Source organism: Schistocerca americana, chromosome 7, assembly GCF_021461395.2.
Source record: "Schistocerca americana isolate TAMUIC-IGC-003095 chromosome 7, iqSchAmer2.1, whole genome shotgun sequence".
NCBI classification, from domain to species: domain Eukaryota; kingdom Metazoa; phylum Arthropoda; class Insecta; order Orthoptera; family Acrididae; genus Schistocerca; species Schistocerca americana.
The window spans coordinates 287224577-287252105 of record NC_060125.1 but is presented as its reverse complement, the minus strand read 5'-3'; the positions used below and the strand labels follow the sequence as shown (position 1 = coordinate 287252105).

At 38.6% G+C, this 27529-nt stretch overlaps 1 protein-coding gene across 1 annotated transcript in view; it reads left to right on the top strand.

Moving 5' to 3' along the window:
* The window catches only part of LOC124622463 (ubiquitin carboxyl-terminal hydrolase 3-like), an 80266-nt gene that overhangs the window by 12260 nt on the left and 40477 nt on the right, over positions 1 to 27529 (top strand). Inside the window, exons 4-7 of the mRNA XM_047148166.1 lie at positions 831 to 998; positions 1073 to 1300; positions 18748 to 18922; positions 22790 to 22928. Of these exons, the coding sequence (XP_047004122.1) occupies positions 831 to 998; positions 1073 to 1300; positions 18748 to 18922; positions 22790 to 22928 (710 nt within the window). The remainder of the gene's footprint in view (positions 1 to 830; positions 999 to 1072; positions 1301 to 18747; positions 18923 to 22789; positions 22929 to 27529) is intronic.

The following is a 27529-nucleotide window of genomic DNA, read 5'->3' as shown; positions in this document are numbered from 1 at the left end:
ATGTGAAAATATATGTTGAGAGTACGTTGAAAGATGTGTGGGGCAACCCAGAGGATGACTTTTGACAAGATCACTGTCGAATAACTTTCAGTGTAATTAGACTTCTAATTTAGCTTGGAAACTGTGATGGTATTTACTCTGTTGTTCAGGAACTGTTTGTGCACTCAGAGAAAGGTAGGTGGAAGTATTTGATTTTGAGAAATCTAATGACATGGGGCAGTATTGATTCCTATGTAGACACTACCATTGTTAATAAGGAGACAACAATGTATGCATAGCATATGCTTCCACAAAACTCTGTTAATGAACACTTGATTGTTTCCTGTGTTGAATGTATAAAATATCATTTATTGACATGTTGGATGCATTAAACACAGAGTTCTGATGGCTTAAGTTGGTAGCAATCCGGATGTATTCAAAACCAGTCAACATATTTAGATTTCTACGAAATTGCTACTCCAGCCGACTAGTTCACTGAATTTCTTCTTAGAATGGATGACTGGAACAAAAAAGAGGATTGAATCTACAAATCTACAGAAGAAATTGGTCTTCAGACCTTAAATGATATTATATTCATGTTATGCGTTCATTTTCTCCATTGTTTCAAATTAATTTAATGAACAATGTATAATTTTTGGTTAGTATACTGGATTAAAGTTGGCTTTGCAGTGTGGTGTTGATTCTGAATTAATGTATATTGTTATTACAGGATTTGTAACGTTGGAGGGTAAGCAATAACTTAATAGTTTCATTTGTACAACACAGATTGTAAGAAGAATGTTATTACTTGAACCCACTAATGATTGAAATACAGACAATATTTTAAATAGGTATTCCACATCAGATGTTAACGGTGAAGTGAAGTACAAAAAACAGCATATAGAAAAAGTTGACAAACCAAAAAATAATAATGCCAAATTAAGGAGGGAGAAGAAAGTTGTTGGTATAAGAAACTTAGGTAATACCTGTTTCATGAATGCAGTACTACAGTCTTTGAGGTGAGTTTTTAAATTCCTGCTAATAATTTTAGTAATGAGACATGAGTAGTATTTTATTGTCTTTTTCATTTCAGCAACATTCAAGAATTTTGTTGCTACTTCAAGCAGTTGCCATCACTAGAAAAAACTAAGCAAAATGGCAGACGCGTTTATCAGTCTAGAACACTTAGAGAAATGAATGATGCAATAATGGCAGAGGAGTTGAGAAAAGTTCTTGTAAGTTTAACACAAGGTGGCACTAAGGGCGCCATTTCACCTGAGTCCCTGTTTCTTGTGATATGGAAGGTGGTACCTCGTTTCAGGTAAGATGGGGTGGTTCCTAGACCTTTGAAGAATATTTGCATGCATGATAGATCTCAAATTTAGTTGACATACATTTGCTGATTGGCATAAAAACCAACAAGTCGTTAAAAATCAATGAATGAATAACAGTATTATGAAAAGGAAGGTTGTTACTCACCATATAGTGGAGATGCTGAGCCGCAGATAGGCACAACAAAAGACGATCACAATATAAGCTTCCAAGGCCTTTGTCTAAGAACACACACACACACACACACACACACACGCGCGCGCACACACACACACACACACACACACACACACACACACACACACACACACACACACACCACAAACTGCAGTGGCAGCTGAAGCTACACTGAAACAATAATAAATAGAATGAACTTATGTATGGGCAGGACAGGCCAGTGAGTGAGTGAGTGAATCTAATCTTTTCAGTGGTATGGAAAACAAAGTAAGCAGAAGGATATGGGAGTGTTACTCTCTCTTCCCCAGCCATATCTGCAGAACAGAGTTTTAGAATAAAAATAGTAAAACTTGAGGTTTGTTGTAGTATGACATTGTATTGTTACTTCGCATTATTGTAGTAAAATCAGTGGCTACTTTATAGATTGCTTGCTTAAATATGGACATTAGTGTGTCAGGACTTTGATCTGTAGGTGATTCTGTGCCAGTTGACACAATCGTGAAGGTGCTCTAGCCTGTCAGTCTTTAATTTTGTTGCAATTTGTTCCGAATGAGCCACAAAGGACCCGTTTGAATATGTTCCAAGTTATAACTTTCTCTGCAAAATCCTCAAATATGGAAAGCCATTGTTCTAGACCTAGCGTGGGTAGAGTTTTGCAGCTTTTGCCATCCTGGTACAGCTTTTTATGCAGAACTTAGAGGTAACATAAATGAAGTTTGCAAAGCAGTGGCAGTGCCTATGGCACAGTTTCTTTTCAAACTTGCTTCAAAATTTTGTCATAATAATGTTCCTTGTACTGTAAAAAGCAGTAAGTAGTAGGTGAAGGCCACGAGAAACATGATTGCTGGTCATTTTATTGTCTGTTTGCCTGTCACAGAATAATTGAGTTCTGATATTTGCTACGAATGTTTTCACTACATTATCAGCATTTAAAGTCAGCAAAAATTAGAAGTGTTTCAAATGTGCCCTTCTTTGACACATTTTTTATAAATCTGTACCTCTGATTTGCAGTTGTTAATATGACTTAAAAGGGTACATGTGAGTAGACCAGAAACACCTATTTTCGTTTTGGCATCATTTCAGGTAAGGATCAAACTTTTGGCTTTCATTGTGTCTTTACCACCACCAATCGCATTACATAAAAATGTATTGTGTGCACAAATTGAGTGAACCTTCTGTACATAATTTTGTATGCAAGTCACAAAATTTTGATAATTTGACTTTATTTCCATTTCTGTTGTGATGGCAAGAAACATTTATTTCAAATTGCTCAGGAGTATGTTCTCCTCCTTGCGAGCTTTGTTTCCCATTAACTCAAACTGAATCACAATCGTAGTTAGCTAGATAGGTTCTACTAAATTGTAAATCTTCTAAAAGTCCACTGCCCTTCTCATTACATTGCCTGGAAGATCTTCACTCTTGCTTCTCGAATGTGCCAATATTTCTTCTTGCACCTTCACCTTCCTTGATGAATTTACAGTTCTTTTGATACAGGTCCCACACACGAGAAATATTTTAGGGTGTGATGCATAAGTGTTATGTAAGTTGTGATGCGTAAGTGGTAAGTAAGTATCCCATGTGTAAATTGGTTGAGTTTCCCTAATATTATAACAGTGAACCGAAGTCTGCCACCTACTTTACCTATAATAGAGCATTCGTGATCATCGCATTTCATATCCCAACAAATTGTTACAACAAGTATAGTCCGTGTGTAAACTTATGAGAGAATCAATCCCCACTCTGCCCACTCAGCTACATCACAAGGCATTTCTACAGCCTATTTCATGAAGTTGTAATGGCCCTGCCATGGTGCACATTTTAAAATCTGTGGCTATGCATTGTGCAGATGAGCATTTATTTTTAGATAAATGTGTAAACACCATGCGGAATACAAAAAATGATGCCTTCTTCTGAAACACAAGATAGAGATGAAATTGTGCATCATGATAATGCAACAGCTTGTATTTCGTTGCATTGTTGGTGAATGTTCGTAGAAAAACAGTATTTTAATGATACCGTAGCTCCCATATTGGCTCCATGTGACTTCTGTTTGTTCCCCAAAATAAAGAAAACTTAGGGCACTCTTTCACAAGCCTAGATGAAATTAAAACTTTGTCAGTGAGAGGATAAAAAGCTCTCTGAAAGATAGTACCACAAATGTTTTGGACTTCGGAAAATGCACTGACATCGGTGTGTAGTGTGTAACAGGGAATATTTTGAAGAGAATAACATGGATGGAGACTAATAATTAAAGCTATTATTAGATGCACTGTTCACCGCAATAAGCCTGTTGCCTCCAGGAACATTGTCCATGATGCCATGAATGCCAGGACCCAGACAACAAGAAATGTTGTGCACCCAATTTTGTCAATATAAAAGAACTTTTTACCTTGCTCTCTTAATTTCCTTACCTCTAACAAAGTATCTGCACTGCCGGTGAGTCACATCAGTTCTCTCTACCAGAATCTCACTTCTTCAGATCTTCTCCAGAGAATACTCTCTTTACACATTATCTTGTGCAAAACAACTGTCTGCCAAGGAAAATAATTTTGTTGTTGTTGTATTTCAATAGGAAATTTGCATAATGTCGACAACATGTTTTTGTTTGACAAAGAAGTCCTCCGTCATTTTCTCAAATTTCGTATAACTATCTGTAAGGATGAGTTACCTCCCAAAATTCATATGTCTTAGCAGTTCGAGTAAACCATGTGGTTTATTTTCATGCTTCTTTCTCATGCATCCTGTTGCGGCTGTGCTGACTTTTGTACGAATTGCAGTATGGGACTGACAACAGTAACCAACAGTTCCTTTTGTTTCAACTATTTAATACAAGCTGAAATTATGTTAGAGACAATTGAACACTTTTTCTCAAAAATAATTACTCTTTGTATTGTGCACATTTTCTTGAGACGTAAACTTATCCATCACTTCTGAATGACAAAGTACATTTCAAAATACACAGAGTGAATTAGCTGATATCAGTAACGAAAATTGCATGAGCAGGATCAACATAAACCACTGCACATTGTACAGCACTTCAGGACAGCAAACGGGAACTGATTTTGGGTTTGCAGTTGCAATGTCCTTCGTGGAAAGGGCACTCCCTCTCCAAGAGCGCTGCTCACTCGTGAGTATGCCGACAGATTATATCAGTAAAAGTTGACCAGTTCCAACTATGATATTTTAGTCCCAGGATACTATGTTTATTGATTTTGTAAAGTGGACATTTTTCTGTTTCAGAACATTTAAGCAAGTTGCCATCTTTACACCCCTTTGAAATCTCATCAAAATGGGGCTAAATATTTGTACCTTTTTTTCAGACTGTACCTTGTTGTCGACAACTTCATCACTTGCAAAAAGTCTGCGGTTACTGTTAGTATCATCTGCAACATCACTAATTTCTGTCAGAGGACTCCCAGCTTTTTTGTGAGGACATGTGTGAAATCTCGGGTCTCCAAGCTGTTACAGCACTATTTCCTTTTCTGTGCTGGAATCATTGACCTTTGACTATCCTTCCTTTTCTTAATCTCTTTCCCAAGGTGACAACCTTTGACATTAATCCAGATATTCCTTGGGTTCTGCTTTCCTTTCTCAGGATGCATCTCATTACTTTACATTACTTTTCGGCTGAAGTAATTTTTGGTTTCCTTCTGGGTTTTACCTTCATTTTTCAAATTTTCTTGTTGTGTAGGCCATCTGAGGAAGGACAATTTAAATGGCATGTACTGTGTTCGTTGTTAGAGATCATCTGTGTGCGATACCCACATCGACTTGCCTGCACTTTAAAGCCAATGCGGTAGCCTTTCCAACATTTTGGCGCAATTATGTACCTTTTTGGTTGAGCCCCATGACAACACAGGTATTACACCGCTAATTCCTGAGCTCCTAGCTACCCATGCATGCCATGAGTAAATGCCCGTCGTCCTGCGGCATCAGGATACATGGTAACGGCCGTCTTAATAGATAGCCTTTTCTGTGGCTGGATTGTGCCTGTGAGGGAGAACCATTGATTGGCATGGTTGGCATCATGGCAGACATTTTCCACATGAAGCATTTTAAATTACATGAAAATAATGGCTGTTCTGATCCAGCCATCTCATCAGACAGGCCTAGGCATTTCAGTGTACCCACTTACAACTCCACTGCTTTGCGTATTCTGGCTACCCCATGGGAAGAAGGACAAGCCAGGTGTATGAAAGTGAAAAATTTTTTCCAATATGGAGGATTTTCTGGAACTGATGGGGATATTTTCATTGTAACAAAGCTATTATTTTTTGTTAAGCATATTGAAGATCAATTTGGAGAAGTTTCAGTCAGTGGGAAAAATATGCAGCGGATAATTATTAAAGGATCATTATTAAAGCTTTCTCAGCATCACAGACTGTAGCTCTTCAGTTATGTGGTCGTCTGGGTGCCGTATCACTGACCACTGCTTAATACAAAACTTTGCTTATGGTCTAGGGAAACATTTTCCACAGAGATCTGATGCTTTACGCGAGGAGCTGTGGGCTAATCTTGAGCAGAGCAGCATACTTTTTGCACAGTGCATCCAAAGTGGTCCAAGGGTAATAGATTAGATGCAGATGCCTTTATATTAGCCCTTGAAATGAATGTCCCCCCCGAAAAAGTTAAGGTGGACAGGTGAGGTGTATACTGAGGCACGAAAGGTGTCAATTTTTTCCAAACCAGTTCTTCCATCGTATTATTCTCTGTGGTTCCTTCAGCACCATCGTTGAGAACACTTCCTGCTCTAGGCTGGAGAAGCAGCTTCCTCCTCTGGTGTCAAATGGTGACAGGGCTCCCTCTCGAGATCTCTCTTCTTGACCTAACACCAGCCAGTGACTGGCGGAACTGTGGCCTGTGCGTTCCAGCGCTGCACGTCTTCATCCATCGCTAAGCACATTGCGGATAGGTCTTTCGCAAGAATCTTAGCCACCAAAGATGTGAAGGAGGGGGAGGTGGTATCATCCACATTAGTCATCTTGGGGCATGGCTGATCTGCCTGTCCCCTTCTCTTGTAACCTGGACGCCAGTGAGATGGTCAGTCAATGGAATTGTAATTTATATTACTGTCACCTGCTGGAACTGCACCACTTTATTTCCTCCACTTTTGGAATTTGCGTCGCTCCACAAGAAACGTGGTTCGCTTATGACCATTTCTCAATGGTCTGTTTAAAGTGTATTCTGGTGGAACTGTGCTGGCCCCTGAGAGGGCAGGAGGAGGATCTGCACAGATGTCGTCAGTCAGTGGATTTCTCTTCATACCACATTAGAAGCAAAGCAGAGCGGGGGAAAAATACCTCAGCAATCACCATTTGCAGTATTTATTTACCTCCTGGTATGCCAGTTAAACATGCATTGAGTTTACCACTTTAATCCAAAAACTTTCCTCCTCATTTGTTCTATTTGGAGTCCTCAGTGCACACTGCCCCTTGTAGAGGAGGACCACTTCCTCTGGTAGGGGCTTTTTAATTGACCGCTTCTTATTGACTGTGAACTGTGTCTGCTCTGTGATGGTTCCTGCTCATTTTTTTCAGTGTAGCATTTGGGTTTTTTTCTAGCTATCGACCTAATGATGTTTTTCCACTAATCTGATGGCTCCGCTATGTTGGTCACTAAATGACAGTCTTTGTGACAGTGACCAAGATGTGGTGATCCTATCACTTCCTTGCCACTACTAGATGGACCATCTACTACATTAGGCGCTTCGAAGAACCAGCTGACAGTTGTATGCCTTTGTTGTTTCCTTTACACCTTTAGTCAGATACCACTGGTGCAAGATGTCCACGACACGGATCACACCAGCTGCTGGAACCGCTATTCCCTTTTCTACATGTCCTCTCCATTGCCAAGCATGCCATGGTGGAACAAAGACATTGCAATAGCTGTTCATGATCATCAATGTTTCAAGTAACAGAACAACCTTATCACTTTTAAACAACTTTGTGCTAATGCTCGGTGTCTAATGCAACAAAGTTTGAAGGAATGCTTGGACTGCTATGTCTCCTCCCTTTGAATGTATGCCTCTTCATCAAAGGTATCGGCCGAGTTCCATAGTATTTAGGAGTGCCAAAGAGCCACAGCTATACCAGATATTTACCTTCAGGGTGGTTTTTGTACTGACATGTCAGTTCTTACTGAACACCTTGTGTCGGTGCCGGCAGCCTCTTCATCCGTAGCTTCCTTCCAGACGTGTAAGTGATGACTTGAATGCATGTCCGTTCACAATATGGTCCTGGACCCTAATTCCATTCACTGTCTGGTTGTACAGCGTCTAAATGTTACTCAACAGCTCCATCTCCTCAAGGTCTTCAACCTTATTTGGCACTACGATATCTTCCCTTTGTGATTGCAAGGTGGTATTCTCATTTCAGTCCCCAAACGAGAAAAAAACCCAAGATTTGTCAACAGTTACTGACCAATTAGCATTACTAATGTGCTCGGAAAAGTGCTTGAAAGGATTGTCACCTACTGATTATGCTGGGTTCTTGAATATCGTGGCCTTTTGTTCCCATCACTGTGTTTTCTGGGAGGGACAACCCATAACCATTCATCTGGTTAGGTTGGAAATGGCAGTCCAGTGGGCTTTTTCTAAATGTCATCACTTCGTTGCAGTCCTTTTTGAACCAGAAAGGGTATATGACACTGCATGAGGCCATCACTTTTTACTTGGTGCCCGTGACTGGGGCTTCAAAGGCACCTTCCAATTTATATTAGTCAATATTTATCCCACCAGTTGTTCTGGGTTAGATTCAGTACTTCTCTCAGCTCACCCCTGTTGGGCAGCTGTTAATCCCTGCGCTGTGTGTTGGTGAGTTTTGCATTTGGTACAGCTCCCACTCAGTAGCCTTGGCTGAATGCCGGCTACAAGGTGCCATTTGATGAGCCTCTGCTTTCACCCTTTCCCAGTGTTTCCAGTTGTCTGCTGCAAAAATCAGGGTTGTACATTTTTTTCAACATACCATGGCTGACTCTGATCCGGAACACTTCTTGGGTACGCATCACTGAGATGCTGCTTTGGGACTCCTTTTTGACAAGAAGCTGACGTGGCTAAAGACTAGCTGCACACGGAAGCTTAACGCTCTCTGCTTACTTGCCCACACATCTTGGGGTGTGATCGTTCTACTGTTCTCCGTATTTGCTGTTCCTGATGTTGTCTTGAGTGGATTATGGTTGCCAGGTTTATGACTCTGCAGCACCTTCAGTTTTGAAATTGTTAGACCCCGTCAATCTTCATATTGTGTGACTTGCGACTGGTGCTTTCCAGACTAATCCGGTAGACAGTCCTCTTCGCAAAGTGGGAATCTTCCATCTTCAGTTCGAATGGAACCAACTCTTTGTTCTCTATGCAATTGCCATTCGACAATGCCCAATCTTAAAATGTATCCCATTCTTTTTGCATAAGAGGGTCTTTGAACCTCTGGTGCTTGCCGTCAGGTGGGGTTACCACATTGAATGTGCCTTGCAGCCCTCTGCCATGACCTCTGTGTATTCTCCTCAGAATGTGTTCCCCTGCTTTCTTGCACCATCGCTTGCCCTTTTCTCCTTGGTTGGTACCCAGGCCACAAATTAGGACTAATCAATTTCAAGGACCTATGCTTCAGCATATGTGTTCCTTTCAGTTTTTCAGTAGTATCAGGGTGCTATTATGCTTCACACTGATGACTCTGGACTGATGACCTAGTAGTTTGATCCCCCCTCCCCTCTTTAAACAAACCAACCAACCAACCAGTTGATGACTAAAAGCGTGGGTAGGACGGTTTATGCTTTCATATCACCCATTGGTTAGGAACATTATTCGTTGCCGGGAACGTGTGTTTTTAATTGCAGAGCAGAAAACCCCTAACTGCACGCTCTGTTTTATTAAACAGACCTCCCTTGACCATGTTTTAATATGTAATGACTCTGTGAGCAATCTCCATGGTATTGTCATGTTACTATCATCACCCTGTGATACCTGCTGTTCACCTTCCCATTGAGCGTAATCATATTTCTTGCTTTTTTCCATTTTAGGAGTAGCACTCAGTTGACTTATGGGTGTTATCCTCATCTTTAACACTTTGTCTATAATGGATCAGGGGTGGGACAGCTGTGGGGGAACTGTGTGCAGAGTCCCGGGCATGCCTGTATGCGGCTTCAAGTATTTCTCTCATGTTGTTTTATTATTGATGATTCAACTGATGTCCATTACATTCTAGCCTTTCTTACTTTACATTTCTGGATCTTTTGGCGAGGGACTCGTAACATAACTGTTAACTCCCTTACCCACAGTCGACCAACCAACGTCATTAATATCTCCATCCAAGATAACATGATGTATTCTCTCTACCAAGAAATCCTCAATCCAATCAAAAATTTCACTTTATACCCCCCATATGATCTTAGTTTCGATAAGAAGCTGGGGTGTGGTACTAAGTCAAAAGCTTTTTGGAGGTCAAGAAATCCTGCTTTCGGGAAATACTTCTTCCACATGACTGCCTTGATCTGTTGCTTGCAGGATGTCATGTGAGAAAAGTGCAACTTGGGCTTTCACATATTTGGTGTTTTTGCAACCCATGCTGGTTGGTATGGAAGAGGTCATTCTTTTAGAGATACCTCATTATGCATGAGCTCAGAATATTTTCTAGAATTCTACTACAAATGGATGTCGAGGATATTGGGTAGTAGTTTTGAGGATCAATTCTGCAACCCTCCTTGTAGATCAGTTTTACCTGTGCTTTCTGTCAACTGCTGGTCACGGTCTTTTGTACAAGGGATCTACATTAGATTATTACAGTTGCAAGGCATTTTTCTTTATTTTTGGATGTATTCAATTTTTTCTTAATTTCGTTGATGGGGAAGAATGACAGAGCACTGAAAGAGCTAAGTAGAACAAGGCTCCTAGAGTAAATGACATCCCTTAAAATTACTGATACCCTTCTGAGACCCAGACATGACAAAACTGTTCCACATAAGGTGCAAGATGTAAGAGACAGGAGAAATACCTTAGGCTTTAGGAAATGCACAATAATTAACATTTCAAAAAAGGCAAGTGGTGATGTGTGAATATTACCAAACCATCAGTTTACTAAGTCATGGTTGCAAAATATTGACAAAAAATATTTGCAGAAGAATGGAAAAACTGGTAAAAGCAGACCTTAGGGAAGAACAGTTTGGGTCTGGAGAAATGTAAGAACGTGTGAGACAATACTGACCGTATGACTTGTTTTAGAGTGTGGGTTAAGAGAAGGCAAACCTGTGTTTATAGCATTTGTAGACTTAGAGAAAGTTTTAACAATATTTACCGGAATACACTGTTTGAAATTCTGAAGGTAGCAGGAGTAAAACACAAGGAGCAAAATGTTATCTACAGTTTGTACAGAAACCAAACAGCAGTTAAAAGACTTAAAAGTGCATGAAAGGGAAGTGGCAGTTAAGAAAGGACAGACGGGTTTATAGCATGTCCATGATGTCATTCAGTCTTTATGTTGAACAATCAGTAGAAGAAAGCAAAGAAAAAACGGGAAGGAATTTAACGTTCAGGGGGAAAAATGAAAATTTTAGTGTTTGCTAATGATGTATTTCTGTCAGAGGCAGCAAAGGACTTAGTAGAGTTGTTAAATGGTATAGACAGCGTTTTGAAAGGAATATATCAGATCATCATTGACAGAAGCAATACAGGGGTAATGGAGAGTTGTTGAATTAAATCAGATGATGATAAAGGGGGGAATTAGATGAGGAAATACGCCACTAAAAGTAGTTGGTGAGTTTTGCTGTTTGCAATAAAATAACTTATGTTGGCTGAAATAGAGAGAATATGAAAGGAAGATTGGCAATGGCAAGAAAAGCATTTCTTAAAAAGAGAAAATTGTTAACATTGAATACAGATTTAAGTGTTAGGGAATCATTGCTCAAGCTATTTGTCAGGAGTAAAACCATGTACTGAAGTGAAATGAAATGTGGATGATAAAGATCTCAGACAAGAAGAGAATAGAAGTTTTTGATATGGTGGTACTACAGGAAAAAACTAAAGATAATATGGGTAGGTCTTGTAACTAATGATGTGGTACTGAATATTATTGGGAAGAAAATAATTTTTTGGCATAACTTGTCTAAAAGAATTTGATCGGTTGATGGGACACATTGTGGAACATCAAGGAATGACACATTGTGGAACATCAAGGAATCATCAGTTTAGCATTGGAGGGAATTGTGGGAATAAAAATTGGAGAGGGAGATGATGAGGCAAATACAGTAAGTGGTTTCAAATGATACAGTAAGTGGGTTCAAATGAGCGTAGGCTGCAGTAGTTATTTAGGCTCACGCAGGATAGAGTGGTGTGGGGAACTGCATCAAACCAGTCTCAGAAATGAAGAAGAGGAAGAAGAAGAAGAAGAAGAAGAAGTCGACCCCCCGCCACACTCGCGCACAGATGCAAAATAGGGTGGCTTATGACATATAAATGAAGATGTGTGTATCAACAAGTATTCAACTGAAAAACCTCCCCACGTCCATTGGCCCTATGTGACATTCTACGAGATACACAAACTAATGAAATAAAGAATTTTTTACATGATGATATACAAAAGTATCTCAAAACATGAATGAGATGTGAGGTGATAATCTTGATGAATAACAAGTGGAAAAGAAAAATTAGAAGAACTATAACGTAGTGTAGTCTTGTATCAGTGAAAGAACAGTCACATGTAAATGTAAAACTGATAGAGGTTATTTACCGTATTTACTCGAATCTAAGCCTTTTTTTTTTTTCCAGTTTTTGTAATCCTAAAATCCGCCTGCGGCTTAGAATCGAGTGCAAAGTAGGCGGAAGTTCTAAAAAATGTTTGTAGGTGCCACCACAACTACTTATGCCATTGAATATATGCAGCGCTACACAGGCATGCTTTGCAGGCACATAGATAAATACTGCCACCAAAACCTCTGCGTCAGTAAATAATTTAAAAAAAAAAAGGTGGAAGACGAGCTTTTTTCTCCGCCCCCAGTTTCGGCCACTGCATTTTCATACATTATCCAACAAAGTAAAGACAAATTCCGTATTGTTCGTCTTCGAATGTAGTAGCATTTCAATGTACTACGAAAATCCGACTTTCAAGACTGTTCGGGATGTTTGTCAATATGGCCAACTCCACATTCTGAATTTTTTCCTACCTGTGAGAAGAGATGGTTGCTAATAGTAACTTTTATTAATTGTGAATCACGTGCAGTATTCTCTTTACCATAAGAATAATATGAATATAAACATTTTCCCATGTATCCTTTCGTGTTTGCTGCTATCTCATTTAAATCCTGTCTGCCTAATAAACTACGAAACTAGAGTGAGACAACAGCAAACGCTGAAGAATATACATATCATGTCATGTTTATATTCGTATTATTCTTATGCTTAATAGTTATACAGCCAGAAATGAAGCACGGCAACTGACTAGATTTTTAAATCTAAGATGTCTCTAAATTCCGTGCAGAATGTAATGTACTAAAGAGGCGTATGCAAAGATTTTCAAACGGAGAAAAATTTTTGCTAAACTCTCGTTCAGAACATCTTCTATCATACGCAGTCTATTATTTGGTTCTTGGTGATCATTATCAAAGAAAGCAGCAGTGTAAGTAACAGCAAATAGGAGTCTCTTGCCATCGTTTCGCCAATGAAACGATTCCTCTCTATTTTTTTAAATTTGTAAGTGGCAGTAGCGCGCACAAAAGCAGGTCATGCCGCAAGCGGCGACAGGTCGTAAACTCTCATTATCAGAATGCGACAAGCAATGCATGACACAGTACAGTAATGCATTTTCAGCTTAGAGTGACTTAGACACCTATAACAAAGAGAATGGCACTTATCAGATCAAAGAAAAATAAGCAATCAATTCAAACCAGATGAAGCAGGCGAAAAAGGAAGGGTACCCGTATAAATACAGACGGAGCGCCTGACGCATAGCAATGGCTACCTGATAAAGCTTAACTGCTAAGCTTATGACTTGAACCAAACAACTGTAGCTGTATCATCATTCATCCGACCTAAATTGTCTCTCATATTACAATGGACCAACTTTGTTTCGATTTGGAGGTGCGGACTAAAACTTCTCTCTCCCCTTGAATTTCGAGTCTCAAATTTCACGTGCGGCTTAGATTCGGGAATTTTTTTTTTTTCCTTTATTTCGAGTCTCATTTTTCAGGTGTGGCTTAGATTCGAGTGCGGCTTAGATTCGAGTAAAAACGGTAGTCAGTTTAGGTTTGTGTACACAAAAAACTCTTCAATGATGACCTGCAAGTGGTCCTAAAACAACATAAATAAGAGATACCAGATCCTCATCTGTGGAGACTTAAATGCTATCTTGGGAGTTGTGGATACATTCAGAAAACAACACATCAATGAAAATGGTAAAGAACTTAGAGACTTTACAGATTTCAATATCATTAACACATTTTGAAGAAATAGAGGTACATAAGTTTACATGGAGTCGTGAGGCTTAAAGATGATTAATAGAACACTTAATCGCAAATGATAGTGATTAGGTTGAAGATGAACATGTACACTGAGGAAGTGGCAAGTGTTCTGATCACTATTTAATCTTCACAACAGTTACAATGACTGCTAAGTGAAAGAAAATTAGGCCAAGAAGACAGACAAAGCTTTTGAGGGTGTCTTTAAGTGTACCTTCTGCAACAAGACAGTGATAGGAAATTTCATCAAAGTTGGCTATAGAAATATCTGCTAGGCACTCCAGCTGTTCAGGATACATAGAAAGAATGGCAAAATATTAAAGAATGTGTAGAGGGAGTGGCATACAGGTATAAGGCATTTGGGAAAAGAAAGGATTAAGGGTTTGGAATGAAAGCTTCTCAAAGGAACCGCCAGGGTACCCGAGAGCGCTAACGCGCTGCTTCCTGGACTTGGGTAGGCGCGCTGGCCCCAGATCGAATCCACCTGGCGGGTTAATGACGAGGGCCGATGTGCCGGCCTGCCTGGATGTGGTTTTTAGGCGGTTTTCCACATCTCGTTAGGTGAATACCAGGCTGGTCCCCATGTACCGCCTCAGTTACACGGCTCGCAGACATCTGAACACTTTCACACTATTCCATGGATTACACTCGACGCAGACAGTTGGGGTACACTAATTCCGTCCCGGGGGGTATGGGGTGGCGGCAGGAGCTAACAGAATCTCAATCAGTTTGCTGCTAGTGAAACTGCAGCTCATATTTACTTGCTTTTCATAGCTTGGTTTTTTTATAGCTAATTGTGTCACCTTAATATAAATATTACTGTTAGTATAGCAATAGCTATATCCCAGAAGTAATGTCACCATTTCACTTTTTACTATCAGTTGTTGTTTCATATGATTATCCTATGAAATGTGCTACAGGTTTCACCAGAAAACTTCAACACTTTGCCGTCTGAATGGACCATGTCATGTAACATTCACTGTCAACTAACTGCGGTTGGAAAGATGATAAAGATCGGTTGTGGTTCCAGCATAAATCCTCTTCCCACTTTCGTGGTAAAAGTGTGTAGCAACGTACTTCCACTGGAAAGATCGCTTAGAGAGAGGAAATCAGCTGTTGGCCATTTCAGCTCGAAACTTTCCAGTGCAGTAGCATCTGGAATTAGTGAAATGTATGGTGTTGAGTATTACAGATCCCCCCCTATAGTGTCCGCTGTGTTAAAACTTTCTGTGAGGTTAAAACTACTATGTACTGGACTGCGTCTCGAATCGATATCTTTAGCTATCCACTGGAGAAGTATTATCAATGCCACCCCTTCAGCATTAACATGCCAAATCCGATTAACGATGGCTGACCCTGTGTAACTGCGGGACAAGGCTTAAGCGATAGAATAGAATGAAAGCTTCTCAAAGGCTATTGAAGGAGAAGATAGAGTCCACAAAAATGCCTCCAGAATAAAACACCAGAAACTGGAGTGTCAGCAAAAGTGGAACCACACCAAACAAATAACCAGGCTAGCCCACCAAGAGTCATGCGATATTTTTGTGACAAAAGTAGAACAAGATATACACGGGATTGCCTGTGAACTAATGACACACTTCAGTAAAACAGAGAAAGCTATTGCATGGTTAAATACAAGTACCGAAGGTCAGTGGAAAGAATTCTTCAAAAAATTGTGGCAAATAGAAGATCCAGAATTGGGGGAGAAGGGGATCACATCACATAATAGTGGAGTGGATTCAGTCAAAATAGAGCTGCAAGTAGTTTTTTGTATGGAAAAGAGGAAAGCCTGTGGACCAGATTGTATTAATATAGAACTTTTAAAATAAGCCGGTCACTTTTGTGATTTTAGATTATTACATTTATTTAATGAATATTGACACCATTGTAAAATCCGAAACACTTGGAAAATATAAGAAGTAATATAAATTTTCAAAAAATATCAAAGAAACAGTTGTGAAAATTACAGAAGAAATAGCCTCATAAACTCTGCTTGTAAAATATGTACAAAAGTAATTAATGTTTAAGGACCTATCGGATACACTTGTATTAGAAGAACAAGGTGGATTCTGGAAAAGCCGTTCAGGAAGTGGGTGGGTCGAGGAGGGGCGGGGGGATGAGAATTCAATTCAGACATACATGTAGCTTTTATTGACTTAGAAAAAGCTTCCAACAGTGTGAAGAAAAAGAATAATATATAAAATTGACTTGATGATTAAGAACTGGAGACAGGAAGTAAATCTGGGTATAGAGTGTGATATAAATAAGTATGTTGATGTCCTTATTTGTGCAGATGATGTTACCATTTTGGTAGAAGGTGAAGATGAACTACAAAAAGCATTGAATAAATTGCATCAATCAGCGAATGTCAACAAAGAAAACTAAAATCATGGCTCACCATGGGGAATACCCCCTCCCTCACTTAAAATTAATGATAATACACCATTTCAGCAACACTCCAGCTCCACTTTTTTAGGATGGAACATAAGCTATGACATGGACAACAATGTAGAAAATAATCTCAACAAACATCAATCAATATGCAGTGAGATTTCTTAGCAAAGTGAGAGGTAGAGAGAATCCCTCATCTGGTCATGCTGTACCAGGTAAGAAGAAGAAGGGATGTAGGAAGTCTCAGAATTTGGTGGCAGTCAAGATGGACCAGACACAAGTACCTTAGCCTTGAAGTGCAGAAGAAGAAATTCTCTTATGTATTAATAAAGTATTGGAGCCATGGTCATTTATGGTGGTTGCAATTTAAGCTAACTCATCAGGTTACAACCTAATCATGACATACGCATGTGTAGCGTATTTTAAAATAAGTAGCAACTACAGTGCAACACTCTTTGACGTTGGCAGTATTAACTGAACTGTAATGTATCATTGCAATCACAATCTCTTCCTTCTTGTTCCAAAAAATGATGAAAATTCCAAACAACTTTGAAAGGTGTCAGTATCACCACTAATAAAATGTTACACAGCTTGCATTGCCAACCATCTCGATTCTCAACTAGAGCTCTGTGTTAAAATTAGGCCACAAACATGCTGGGACATGTTACTGTACTTCAATTTATGTTCTAATATTTTTGATGGGCCTTCTGCCAGTCATTTGCAGTTCTTTCCGAGTGCCACATGTTTATTGTGAACTCTCCTTGAATGAGTATGTGCAGAGCCTTGTGAAGCACCAGTGGCTGCATGCCAGCAACACTGATTACCTTGCACTGCATTCTACCAGTCACAGAGTTATACGAGGTATATAAAAAAAGAGTCATCCGGTTTTACAAAAATCATACTATTATGTTAATTGAGATATGTGCATGAACAGCATATGGTTGGAAAGAGCAAACTCTTGAGTTTTACTTGGTTCCCACTAGGTAGCAACAGTGTGCGCCCATTTCAGTTCTAGTAAAAATGATGTCTGGACAACAGAAAACGTTTTGTGTTCTAAAGTTTGTGCATTGTGGGTCAGTGATAACTGTTGAGCATTACTTTCGTAGTAGGTATAGCTTGGATCCTTGTACAGCACAGAGCGTTAGACGCTGGCATGAAGAATTCCGAGAAACAAACTGTTTGCACAAAAGCAAATTGCCAGGCAGACCATGTCCCCCATTGTTGGACACAGATGTCGAACACATCCACCGTACAATATCTCAATGTACTTGAGAACTTAAACAGGCTGGGGCATCGCCACACTGGCATATGGAAGTGGGTGAATTTTTATATCAAAGGATTACTGAACAGTGGATTGGTCACACTGGACCAAATGATTTGGCCTTATAAAAGTGGCCTTCAAGGTCACCGGACCTGTCTGTCTGTGATTATTACTAGTGGGGATTTATAAAAGACTCTGTTTGTGTGCCTCCATTACCAACAGCAATGAATGAACTGAGACATCTCATAACATCAGCTGTGGAAGCTGTGACTCAAGACATGCTAGTGTCGCAAAATTTGATTACTGCATTGACGTATTCCATGCATCTCAATGGGGGGCATATTGAACACCTATGAAAAGATATGAGAAAAAAACTTTTTGAGTGTTTGTTAATAAAAAAATTCATTGTATGTGTGTATTGGTTTCAGAAATGTAGATGCGTTAAATTGGATGATTCTTTTTGATACACCCCTTATTGTTCGAGCTATAGCCTCCGATAATAGAAAAAAGTTTTCATTCTGCACTGGGGTATGCACTACTTTGAAACTTTCTTGCATAATACACTTTTTGCCTTTCTGGGATTTGAACCCAGAACTTGCCTTCCATGGTCAATGCCCTTATTGACAAATGTATTTAGCCATGGCTCAAGACATATTCTCAAAGCTTCACTTCTGCTGGTCTCTTTCCTGCTTTCCAAACTTCACAAAAGGTCTTCTGCATACCTTAGGGGATAAAAACTTCTTTGTTCCAATAGTACTAGTCAACATAAGTTACGGTGGAGAACTAGGAAGTAAGGAAAGAAGAAGGGGAGGTGTTTACAGAATAGAAAGTGTGAAGATAGGTTGCGGGTCGTTCTTGGATAGCTCATTTGGTAAGGGTGTTGCCTGCAAACGGCAGGGTTCCTGGTTTGACTTCTGGTCTGAGACAGGGTTTTCATATGTCAGGAATGATACTGACATAGTTAAATAATTCAGTATTTTCAAACCCAAACTTGGAATTTTGTCCTAGCCATTGTGTATACTTAGTGGGAAGACGATATGTAGCGATCAACAATATGCGGAAACCAAACGCTGAGATGTTAGTGACAGCCTAGTTCATTAAAATTTATATGTGTAATATTCTTTCACCAAGTAGTGTAGCATCCTTCATGAATATGTTTTGATTTTTAGGGGTTACCAACAACAAGATGCACACGAGTTTCTAAGATACATGCTAGATCGCTTACACACGGAACTGCTGCACCTTTTGCCCGACTTTTCTCTGAAGGAGAGCCCTTATATCTCCCTACAGAAAGGGCGTACATCAATCGTCACCAGTGTGTTTGGGGGAACACTGCAGAGTGAAGTAAGTTGCTGCAATATATAATATATATAATTATTAAATGGTAATAAATTCTGTTGTTTATTCTGCCTCAGTTTACATTGGTTACCTATTCTTCGGGTGTATTGCATACAGTGTTGTTTGGTTGTATGTTTCATTGTGTATTTATAATGCTTTAATTTTCTTTTGTTAAACACCTCAGATAAATGTGTTGTGGAGATACACTGTTTTGGTGGAAATTAAGCCTCATTTGGCAGCAGCTGCCAATGTTAATGGCAGTTGGTGTGACTGGTTGTGTAATTTTGTGGAGCTGCAAAAGCTCTGTACAGTTCATTCTTATTTATCACTAATTGGAGATTAAATTAAATCAACAGTAAGGGGACTGAGAGAATTATGAAAGGTGCCCCCAAATGTTCAGTAGAATATGCTGTAAGCCTTAATGTAGATATTCTGTTGTTCTGTGCTTATTAAATGCATATCTGTTCTGCACCTTGAGTTTAATTTCTATGACTGCAGTTTAAGATTGTGTTGAATATACATACAAATTTAAAGAATTTTTTTGAATAATGTCTGATAAAAATTGAATGCATTCTGTGTTGCCCATCTGACAGTCTGCCACTAGCCACTATGAAGGTGCTGGCCGGAGTGGCCGAGCGGTTCTAGGCGCTTCAGTCTGCAACCGCGCGACCCCAGGTTCGAATCCTTCCTCGGGCATGGATGTGTGTGATGTCCTTAGGTTAGTTACGTTTAAGTAGTTCTAAGTGCTAGGGGACTGATGACCTCAGATGTTAAGTCCCATAGTGCTCAGAGCCATTTGAACTATGGAGGCAGTGTTCATTGGACCTATCCATTAAAGAAACAAATAGGGTGCACACATTTGTTTGAGAAAATACATTTATTTTGCAGATATCCTGTAGGTACTTCAGTTAAGGTATAAGACGTTTCTACAAATTTTCCTCTGCCTTCTGTTGTATGTTTGTAAGCTTAAGATTCATGATATAGTCTTCAGTGAATTGCAGTGTGTCCTCAGCACTCCTTTTGTTAGCCAGGACTGGTATTTCTTCATAATGTTTGGCAGTTGTCTACATTTCATAATGCTCTAATAAGTGGAATTTTCATCCATCTTGTGCTGCACACATTCCTATTATGATGTTAATTAAGTCTGGAAAGCACATTTCAGAAGCATAAAATTTCTGTGTATAGTAGATAGGACTTTCCATTGTTTGATAATTCACATGCAGTTTGTTTTTGCTGAAGATGAGATGGTCAACACTTCTTAATAGATGACAGAAGTAAAACACTTTGTATTTGTGTAAACAAATGTATAAATTTGCACAGAATCAGGATTTGGTTTCCTTATATTTAGTTAAAATCAACAGGCAGAATGCTATTATTTCCATCAAAGAGAGTGCTAAATTCTACAAACATAGTTCCACATTTTGATTATTTATTTGTTGTGGTATTCTCCTGGGAACAAATGTCTTCTTACAAAGAAGTCTAGGAGCGTCAGGCCCTTCACCTACCAAAAAACTGCTACCATAACTTCTCTGACCTATGGAACAATCATAGCCTTCTTCAGAATGGACTCAACAGGAGGAAGCTATTATTTTGATTGTTGCTTGGTTTCTGGGTTCTTATGAAGAATACAGATTTCATTGATAATGACAACAAAACGCGTATCCTGCAGAGGAAGATTTGTTGTCGCGCGTGCCGTGCATGTCAGCTCACAGGTGACCTGACGAAAACTTAGCTGAAATTCAGCTAGGGTTCACCATTGTTGCGAACCCTGCATGTGTAATTATACCTCTGTATGATGTCAGTTGACCACCAAGGTGCTTGCTGGATTATAAATAGCAAAGGTGACTTACTTCTGCAACTGCTGAAGTAGTGGCCAGCCAGACGCCCCTGAATTGACCCCTAAACAACTTCTTTTTGTTCCCCCCCCCCCCCCCCCCTCCCCACCCCCCGGACATTTTTTTGGTAAACACACATCTGATGGAAACAATTTAAAAAATCATTTTTACATGAATTTTGCACTTTTCAACAACTTGAGTCTTGAAAAATCATTCTTATTTTTGTTGTCTCTTGATTTTGTTATTTTTGAGGGACATTTTACCCTGCTAACTAATAATGAGTGACCTATTTTCTGTAATGTTTGGCACTAAACGAGGGCAGCATCAGACCCAAATGATTGAAAACAGGACGAAAAAATGCTATCAGGTCTTAACGCAAGCAATAACATAATTGTATTTGAGTAAATGTATATACCTTTGAGCCTTTTACCGCTTTGAATTTGACGTAATAATTGTTTCTGCAGTTTTGAGAAGTTGCCATAATTCATGCCGATGGGGGTGGAAAGAATTGCATCAGGACCCATAGGAGCTGAAGCACAGGGAAGGTGTTGATACAAAAAACTCCTTTGCATCTCTCTTAATTTGACCCAAAAACAACACAGTAGGGTACTGCAACTACTGTCAGCAATCGTGGCATGCATAGGGCTGACAGTACATATCAAACTTATGATATTTCCATTGCCAGTGTAAAATACATCGCCATTCCCATCAATGTGCCTACGGCTTTTACTGCTTCACGCATTTTCATTTGACAGTCAGTACTCAAAGGGTTATCATAAACTGCATGAAATTCTGCTTTTATCTCGTAATTCTCATCCAGAAGCGAAAAGTGACTGTCTGAATGATATTGTACTTCCTCTCTCTCTATGCAAAAACCCACGAACACAACTTACAAATCTAAAGTAACCATTAAATCAGTGTTATTGTTGTGTTGGCTTCATATAACTGATACTGGCACACAGACATGACATAAATTACACTGTTAAGACTGAGACACATTTGTCACTGATAACATAGTTGATGCGACAAATCCCTAGGATAAAATTTGTGTAGTGTAACAAGAAAATTTGTGTAGTGTAAACTAAATTGCAATAGTGCCTTGTACAAATATGCACAAACTGGTGGCAGGTATCTGAATGCTAAGAAGAGAAAACATGGTTTTACGGATTCATCTGAGAGCAAAGAGTGATACCCATGACGCGTTTAAAAGGTAATACCTCTTTCTTGCTGTTTATATTGTCACCTGCCATGTCTACAGTATGCTCGACCACCGTATCAACAAATGGTTATACTGTGGACAGAACTGGAAGATATTCATAGGTCGTTGTGTGGTCATTGGAAACGTGGTGTTCAGCCACAGCTGATTTCCTTGATTGAACATGATATATGTGCAGTAAACGTGCACCGTTTGTGTGTAATACCCATGTTCTTCAAAACTTTGTGCTGTGAGTTAAAGTTGTTGTTACTATTGTCCATTGTTGATGGAAGTGCAGCAGTGGCTCAAAGCCCAATATTTATGAAGGCTTGGACTTCGATGTATTGGTGGACTGGGAAAATTAAATTGGCATGCATGGATACAAGTGGTAACTATTCACCAGTGGGGGAATTTATGATCCTGTAAGTTATGCATGTGGTCAGCTCAATCATAGTGAATTTTCAGTCAACACATTGTATTCAGATGTTGAATGAGATTTTTAACATAATTTCACTACATTCGATTGCTTCCAGTTAAACAATCTGTTCTGCACAAGTCGAAAGGAACAGAGAATGTTTAGCATAAGTGCGATGAATAAGTGATTATATGACAATGGGCAATGACAGAAAAACTTAAGAATACAATGATGATAAGTGCAACAGAAATAGAAGGAAGGAGGCAAACAGGGTAATACCCCCCCCCCCCCCCCTCGCCCGCCCCCGCTCTCTCTCTCTCTCTCTCTCTCTCTCTCTCTCTCTCTGTGTGTGTGTGTGTGTGTGTGTGTGTGTGTGTGTGTGTGTGTGCTGTGCAATGTAGAGAAATTAATTACTGTAATTGTTTCAGGTACGGTGTCTTAACTGCAGTACAGAATCAAAGAAACATGACCCTTTTCTGGACCTTTCTCTTGACATACCAGACAAATTTCAGCTCAGCAGAAAGTATAAAGACCATGAGGGTGGCATTCCTCCATGTAACATATCAGGCAGGTGGATCATATTTATTCTTTTCGTTTTATTATTGTAAAGAGAGGAAAACTTTACTTGTGCCAAATAAATCCTTCATAATGACAACATGAATACCTAATTATAACACATGAGGTAAACAATCACATAATGAAATGTATTGTCAGGAAGATGACCGTACACAAAAATGTCCTTAAAGCACTCACGGTAACCATTCATTGGTGCATTAGTGTTACCTCAGTTACATTAGGAAATGCCCACAACAAGACATAGGGATTAACCCTTTCGTGGATAAAATTCATTTTTTACAGATTTTTAAAATATTAAGGTGATAACAGTTTCTTTTCAGTCCCATTATTATATTTTCACCACCAAAATATTTTTTAAGTTCTTCATTTTTTCACAACAGGAAGTGGGACACACATATCCCGTGAACCTTCGCAGGATACCTTTTCTGCTGACTAACTGATTTTGTAATTTTATTTTTTTAGCCATAAACAAGATTTTGCAGAGAATAAAATAACTACAAATTATACATGCATGTAATCTTTTTATTTGTGTAGAGCCAGTGTAAAAAATATTCATTACATTTCAGTTTTCATGATACATGATCAATACTTACAAAACTTTACATGCCATGAAACTTAGAAAAACATGGTGTGGCGCAGAGTGGTACACCACAAGCAGTGCAAACAACTTTTGTTCTCCTCTCTTTAGAGTTTATGCTGCAGAATCTGCATCGCTTCCTAGTGCCACTGTCTTTCGGTACATGTTTGCCTACGTTCACGAGCCGGACGTCATCTGGCACACTAGAGACTCCTCTCTTTGCTAGGAAGAAAGTGGGCATTGATTCCCTCTTTTTCCTGGATAAATACCCATTAATCAATTGTCTTGCTAATCTTTACAAATAATGTCTGCTGGGACACATATGTCCAACTAATTTTATTTCGATTATAAGATAGTACAGTCGCTGAGAAGTACATTCCACACTGTATTTGTACTAAAAAATGATTATTAAGTTATTTATAAGATGAATTACTTACTTCAGACATCGCTGGAAAGTGAGAAATGATGAAAACTGAAGAATGACACAAATAAGTGGCGTTGCAGCGGCCATATATACACACCAGTCAACAAAAGTAGTCACCGCTACTCTGTTGCCTTTGCAGCGCAGTCCCGATTTTTTTCTTAGGTTCGGTACAGTTGTCCGTAGATGGCAGCACCGTGCAGAGCTGGGTAACATATATCCCGACACTCGAACTGGCGCTCAAAGTTATGGGACATATATGATCCATCAACCACGAAAGGGTTAATGAAAATTAAAAAGTTTCTTGTTAACTTTTTGTCACATTACATAATGATCTAGATTTAAAAATTGAAATTTGCCATTGACAGTGCAAGTAAAATATTTTCTTGTAAACAGATCTTCAGTTTTGTAGCATGCAATCAACTATTGTTCTTCAATAATTATTGGTGTATGTATCCTATGTTTTCTTCTTTCTTTTTTGTAGAAAGGTCACAGCTGATGACTTCTTAATGTGCATTGTTTTTCATCCTAGTCCCATTGTGTTCATTTCAGTTTGTGTAAGCACAAATGGTGTATAAAAGTGTTTTGATATGCTATTGATAGAGATTAAGTAGTCTGTGACTAACTGCTAGAGGGATTTGTTTTACTTCTGATATTATGCCTTCAGTGGCAATATTTTTATTTTCTTATTACTGTCCAACAAATTTCAGAGCTATAACTTTACTTTCAAGAATGTGTATACATAATGGGTACTAACTCTGCCACTGCCTTTCAACTAACAGTAACACAATGACACAGTTGTTAGTTTTACAGGAACACTGTCTCAGGTGGGGTTAATGAGAAAAATATAGTAAAGCATTCTAACAAATTGCTATGTATGACCACATAACATTTGTCATGCATTTATGACAAATTTCCACATTTTCTCTTAAGTTCAAAATGATTCAGCACATTTGGCAGACCACATGACTCAAATGAAACATATCTACCTCATATTACAGTGACGTGTTGGACTGAATTTAATACTATTTCAATTACATAGATTGAGGAAATAAAATTAAAAAATATTTAGAGCCCTTATTATTTAAGTTCATTTACAAAAATGAATTGAAATAACCTATTGCAAAGTGACAGTGAGTATGAGAATAGGATAAGAGGGTGTGTTTGAGACGTATCATTCAGCATGTCAGTGAGTTGAAAAATCTGTTGTGTATATATTTCTAGTGCCTGTAGTATATTGAATTTTGTGCCTGAGGGGGTTACCTATAGCAGGTTGTGTTTGCTGTCATCAAGGTAGTTGCCATTTCAGATTTGTGATACATCTTTAAATGTAGGGCTGACCAATGTTCATTATATTGTATGGCAAATGATGTACCTTCCTACCTACATAAAAAGTGATACATGGACATATAATATAGTAAAATCTGGTTTCTTGTGTTTGTCCTGTTTGTTGGAACTTTGAGGAAGGACATGCTTTGTTTTATTTTTCATGTAACATCTCATTTTAATGTCATATTATGTGAGGTGATCAACAGTTTTTAAGAGGCTCCTCCAGTGAATGGAATACTATCAAGCGTGATCAGTCGTGGGTGCTAAATATCCATTATTAGTTCTTATTTGTTTGATCGATACTATTTCATCACCGTGATCATATTGTGCCATTGGTACGTTCGCTGCACTATTAATCATACTTCCGTATGCTGCTAGTTTGTTGGGAGTGGGATGGAAAAAGCTGTTGTGAATAGTGCCCTCTGCTGTAGCTGTTTCCTTTTTGTGTAAAGTGAAGGTGCGTATTGTTTTTTGTGCAAACTATTAAGGTGTAGGAAATTTAATGTCATGTGTACCTCATGGTCGATGGTGAATTTGATGTTGGAATGGAACTGCTTCAGTTTCATTGCCATGGAAAAGTATTATGATGTCATCGACATACCTATAAAAGTAAATTATTTCATTAACAAATACATGATTTTAACAAGGCATTTTTGTAAATGATCAATATAAATGTCAGTTAACAATCCAAAAAGGCGTAATCCCGTGGCCAAAAGAAGTGGCAGTTCATACAATTTGTTATTAAACTGAAAATTATGACGTTGCAACAAAAGTGCTTGGATTTCCGTAACTTGTGTTGCTGCAATTGTCTTAAATTTATTTAAATTTTTGTTGGTGATGCCTAATTTTTACTGGGGCATTTGCATTCAGATTTAAAATATCAAATGACGCTAGTCTAGCTTCATTTAATATCTACCAGGCTTTGACTAACTGAATGAATTCTCTGACATTATTATTATTATTGTTGTTGTTATTATGTGCTTTTATGGCCTCATTGGACCACTTTAGTCAATCATTTCGTGGTCCTCTTCTTCAGTAAGCCCATGTTTCGTTCTTTCTTAACTGCCCAGTATCTTTTCATTTGTTCTGCTGTTTCCTGTCTTTCCTCATCGGGAAATACCCTTTTCATTGTGTGTCGTTTGTCTACTTTTGGTTTAAATCCTATTTTCTTATCTTTCAGTTTCTTGAGATTTTCTGTCTTGTTTTGCAGATCGAAGGTTATATATAGTTCTCCCACATCCTCTTTAATTTCCTTGGTCCATCCTACTTGTTGCTTCAGATTCCACAGTTTCTGCAAAATTTTTCTTGCTAATCTGGTTTTTGGTGTCCTTATTATGTGGCCAAAGAAAGAAATCCTCTTTCTATGTATAATATCTGTGATGGGCTCCAGTTCTCTGTACACTGCTTCATTCGGCACTATCCACCATTGTCCATCCTTTTGGTATTTTTTATTTATGCATGTTCTAGCTATTCTTCTCTCTACTTTTAGTATTTTGTTGACTCTGTTTTTCTTAGTGACTTCAAAAAGAGTCTCGCTTGCGTATGTTACCTCTGGCTGAACCACCATCGTGTAGTGTTTTAATTTTGTTTGAATTGATAGACATTTCTTATTGTATGCAGAAAATATTAGTTTTTGATCTTTTATCATTTTATTGGTTATTTCTTGCCCAGCAGGTTTTTCATCCAAGTTGTGTGTTATAATCTCTCCAAGATATTTAAATTGCTTCACTGTTTTAATTTTTCTGTTGTCTACTGTTCGTGGTGTATTACTAGTGGGCCTGGTACCATCATCTCAGTCTTTTCGAAAGATATTTATAGTCCTACTTTTTGTGCAATATTTTGCAGGCTCATTGTTTGATTTCTAGCGTCTTGTACAGTATTAGCTAGTAATGCCAAGTCATCTGCGATTCCCAAACAATTTAGGTTTATATCATCTTTCTTAGTTCCAATTGTTAGGTTTTAGGATTCTCTTGGTACCATTCTCTCATCAAGTATTCAAGAGCACAGTGGAAGAGCAGTGGTGTTAGATCATGTCCTTGTCTTAACCCTGTTTTAATCATAAATGGCTCAGATAGTTCTCTCTGAATTTTACTTTGGACTTGGTGTTTGTAAGGATTAATTTTATCAATTTTATTAATTTGGCATGAAGTCCAAAATTTTTTAATATGTCCAGCATAGAAGCTCTGTGGATGCAATCATAAGCTTTTTTGAAGTCTACAAAGGTTATGACTAAGTGCTTCTGTCTCCTTTTGTAGGCATCCATTA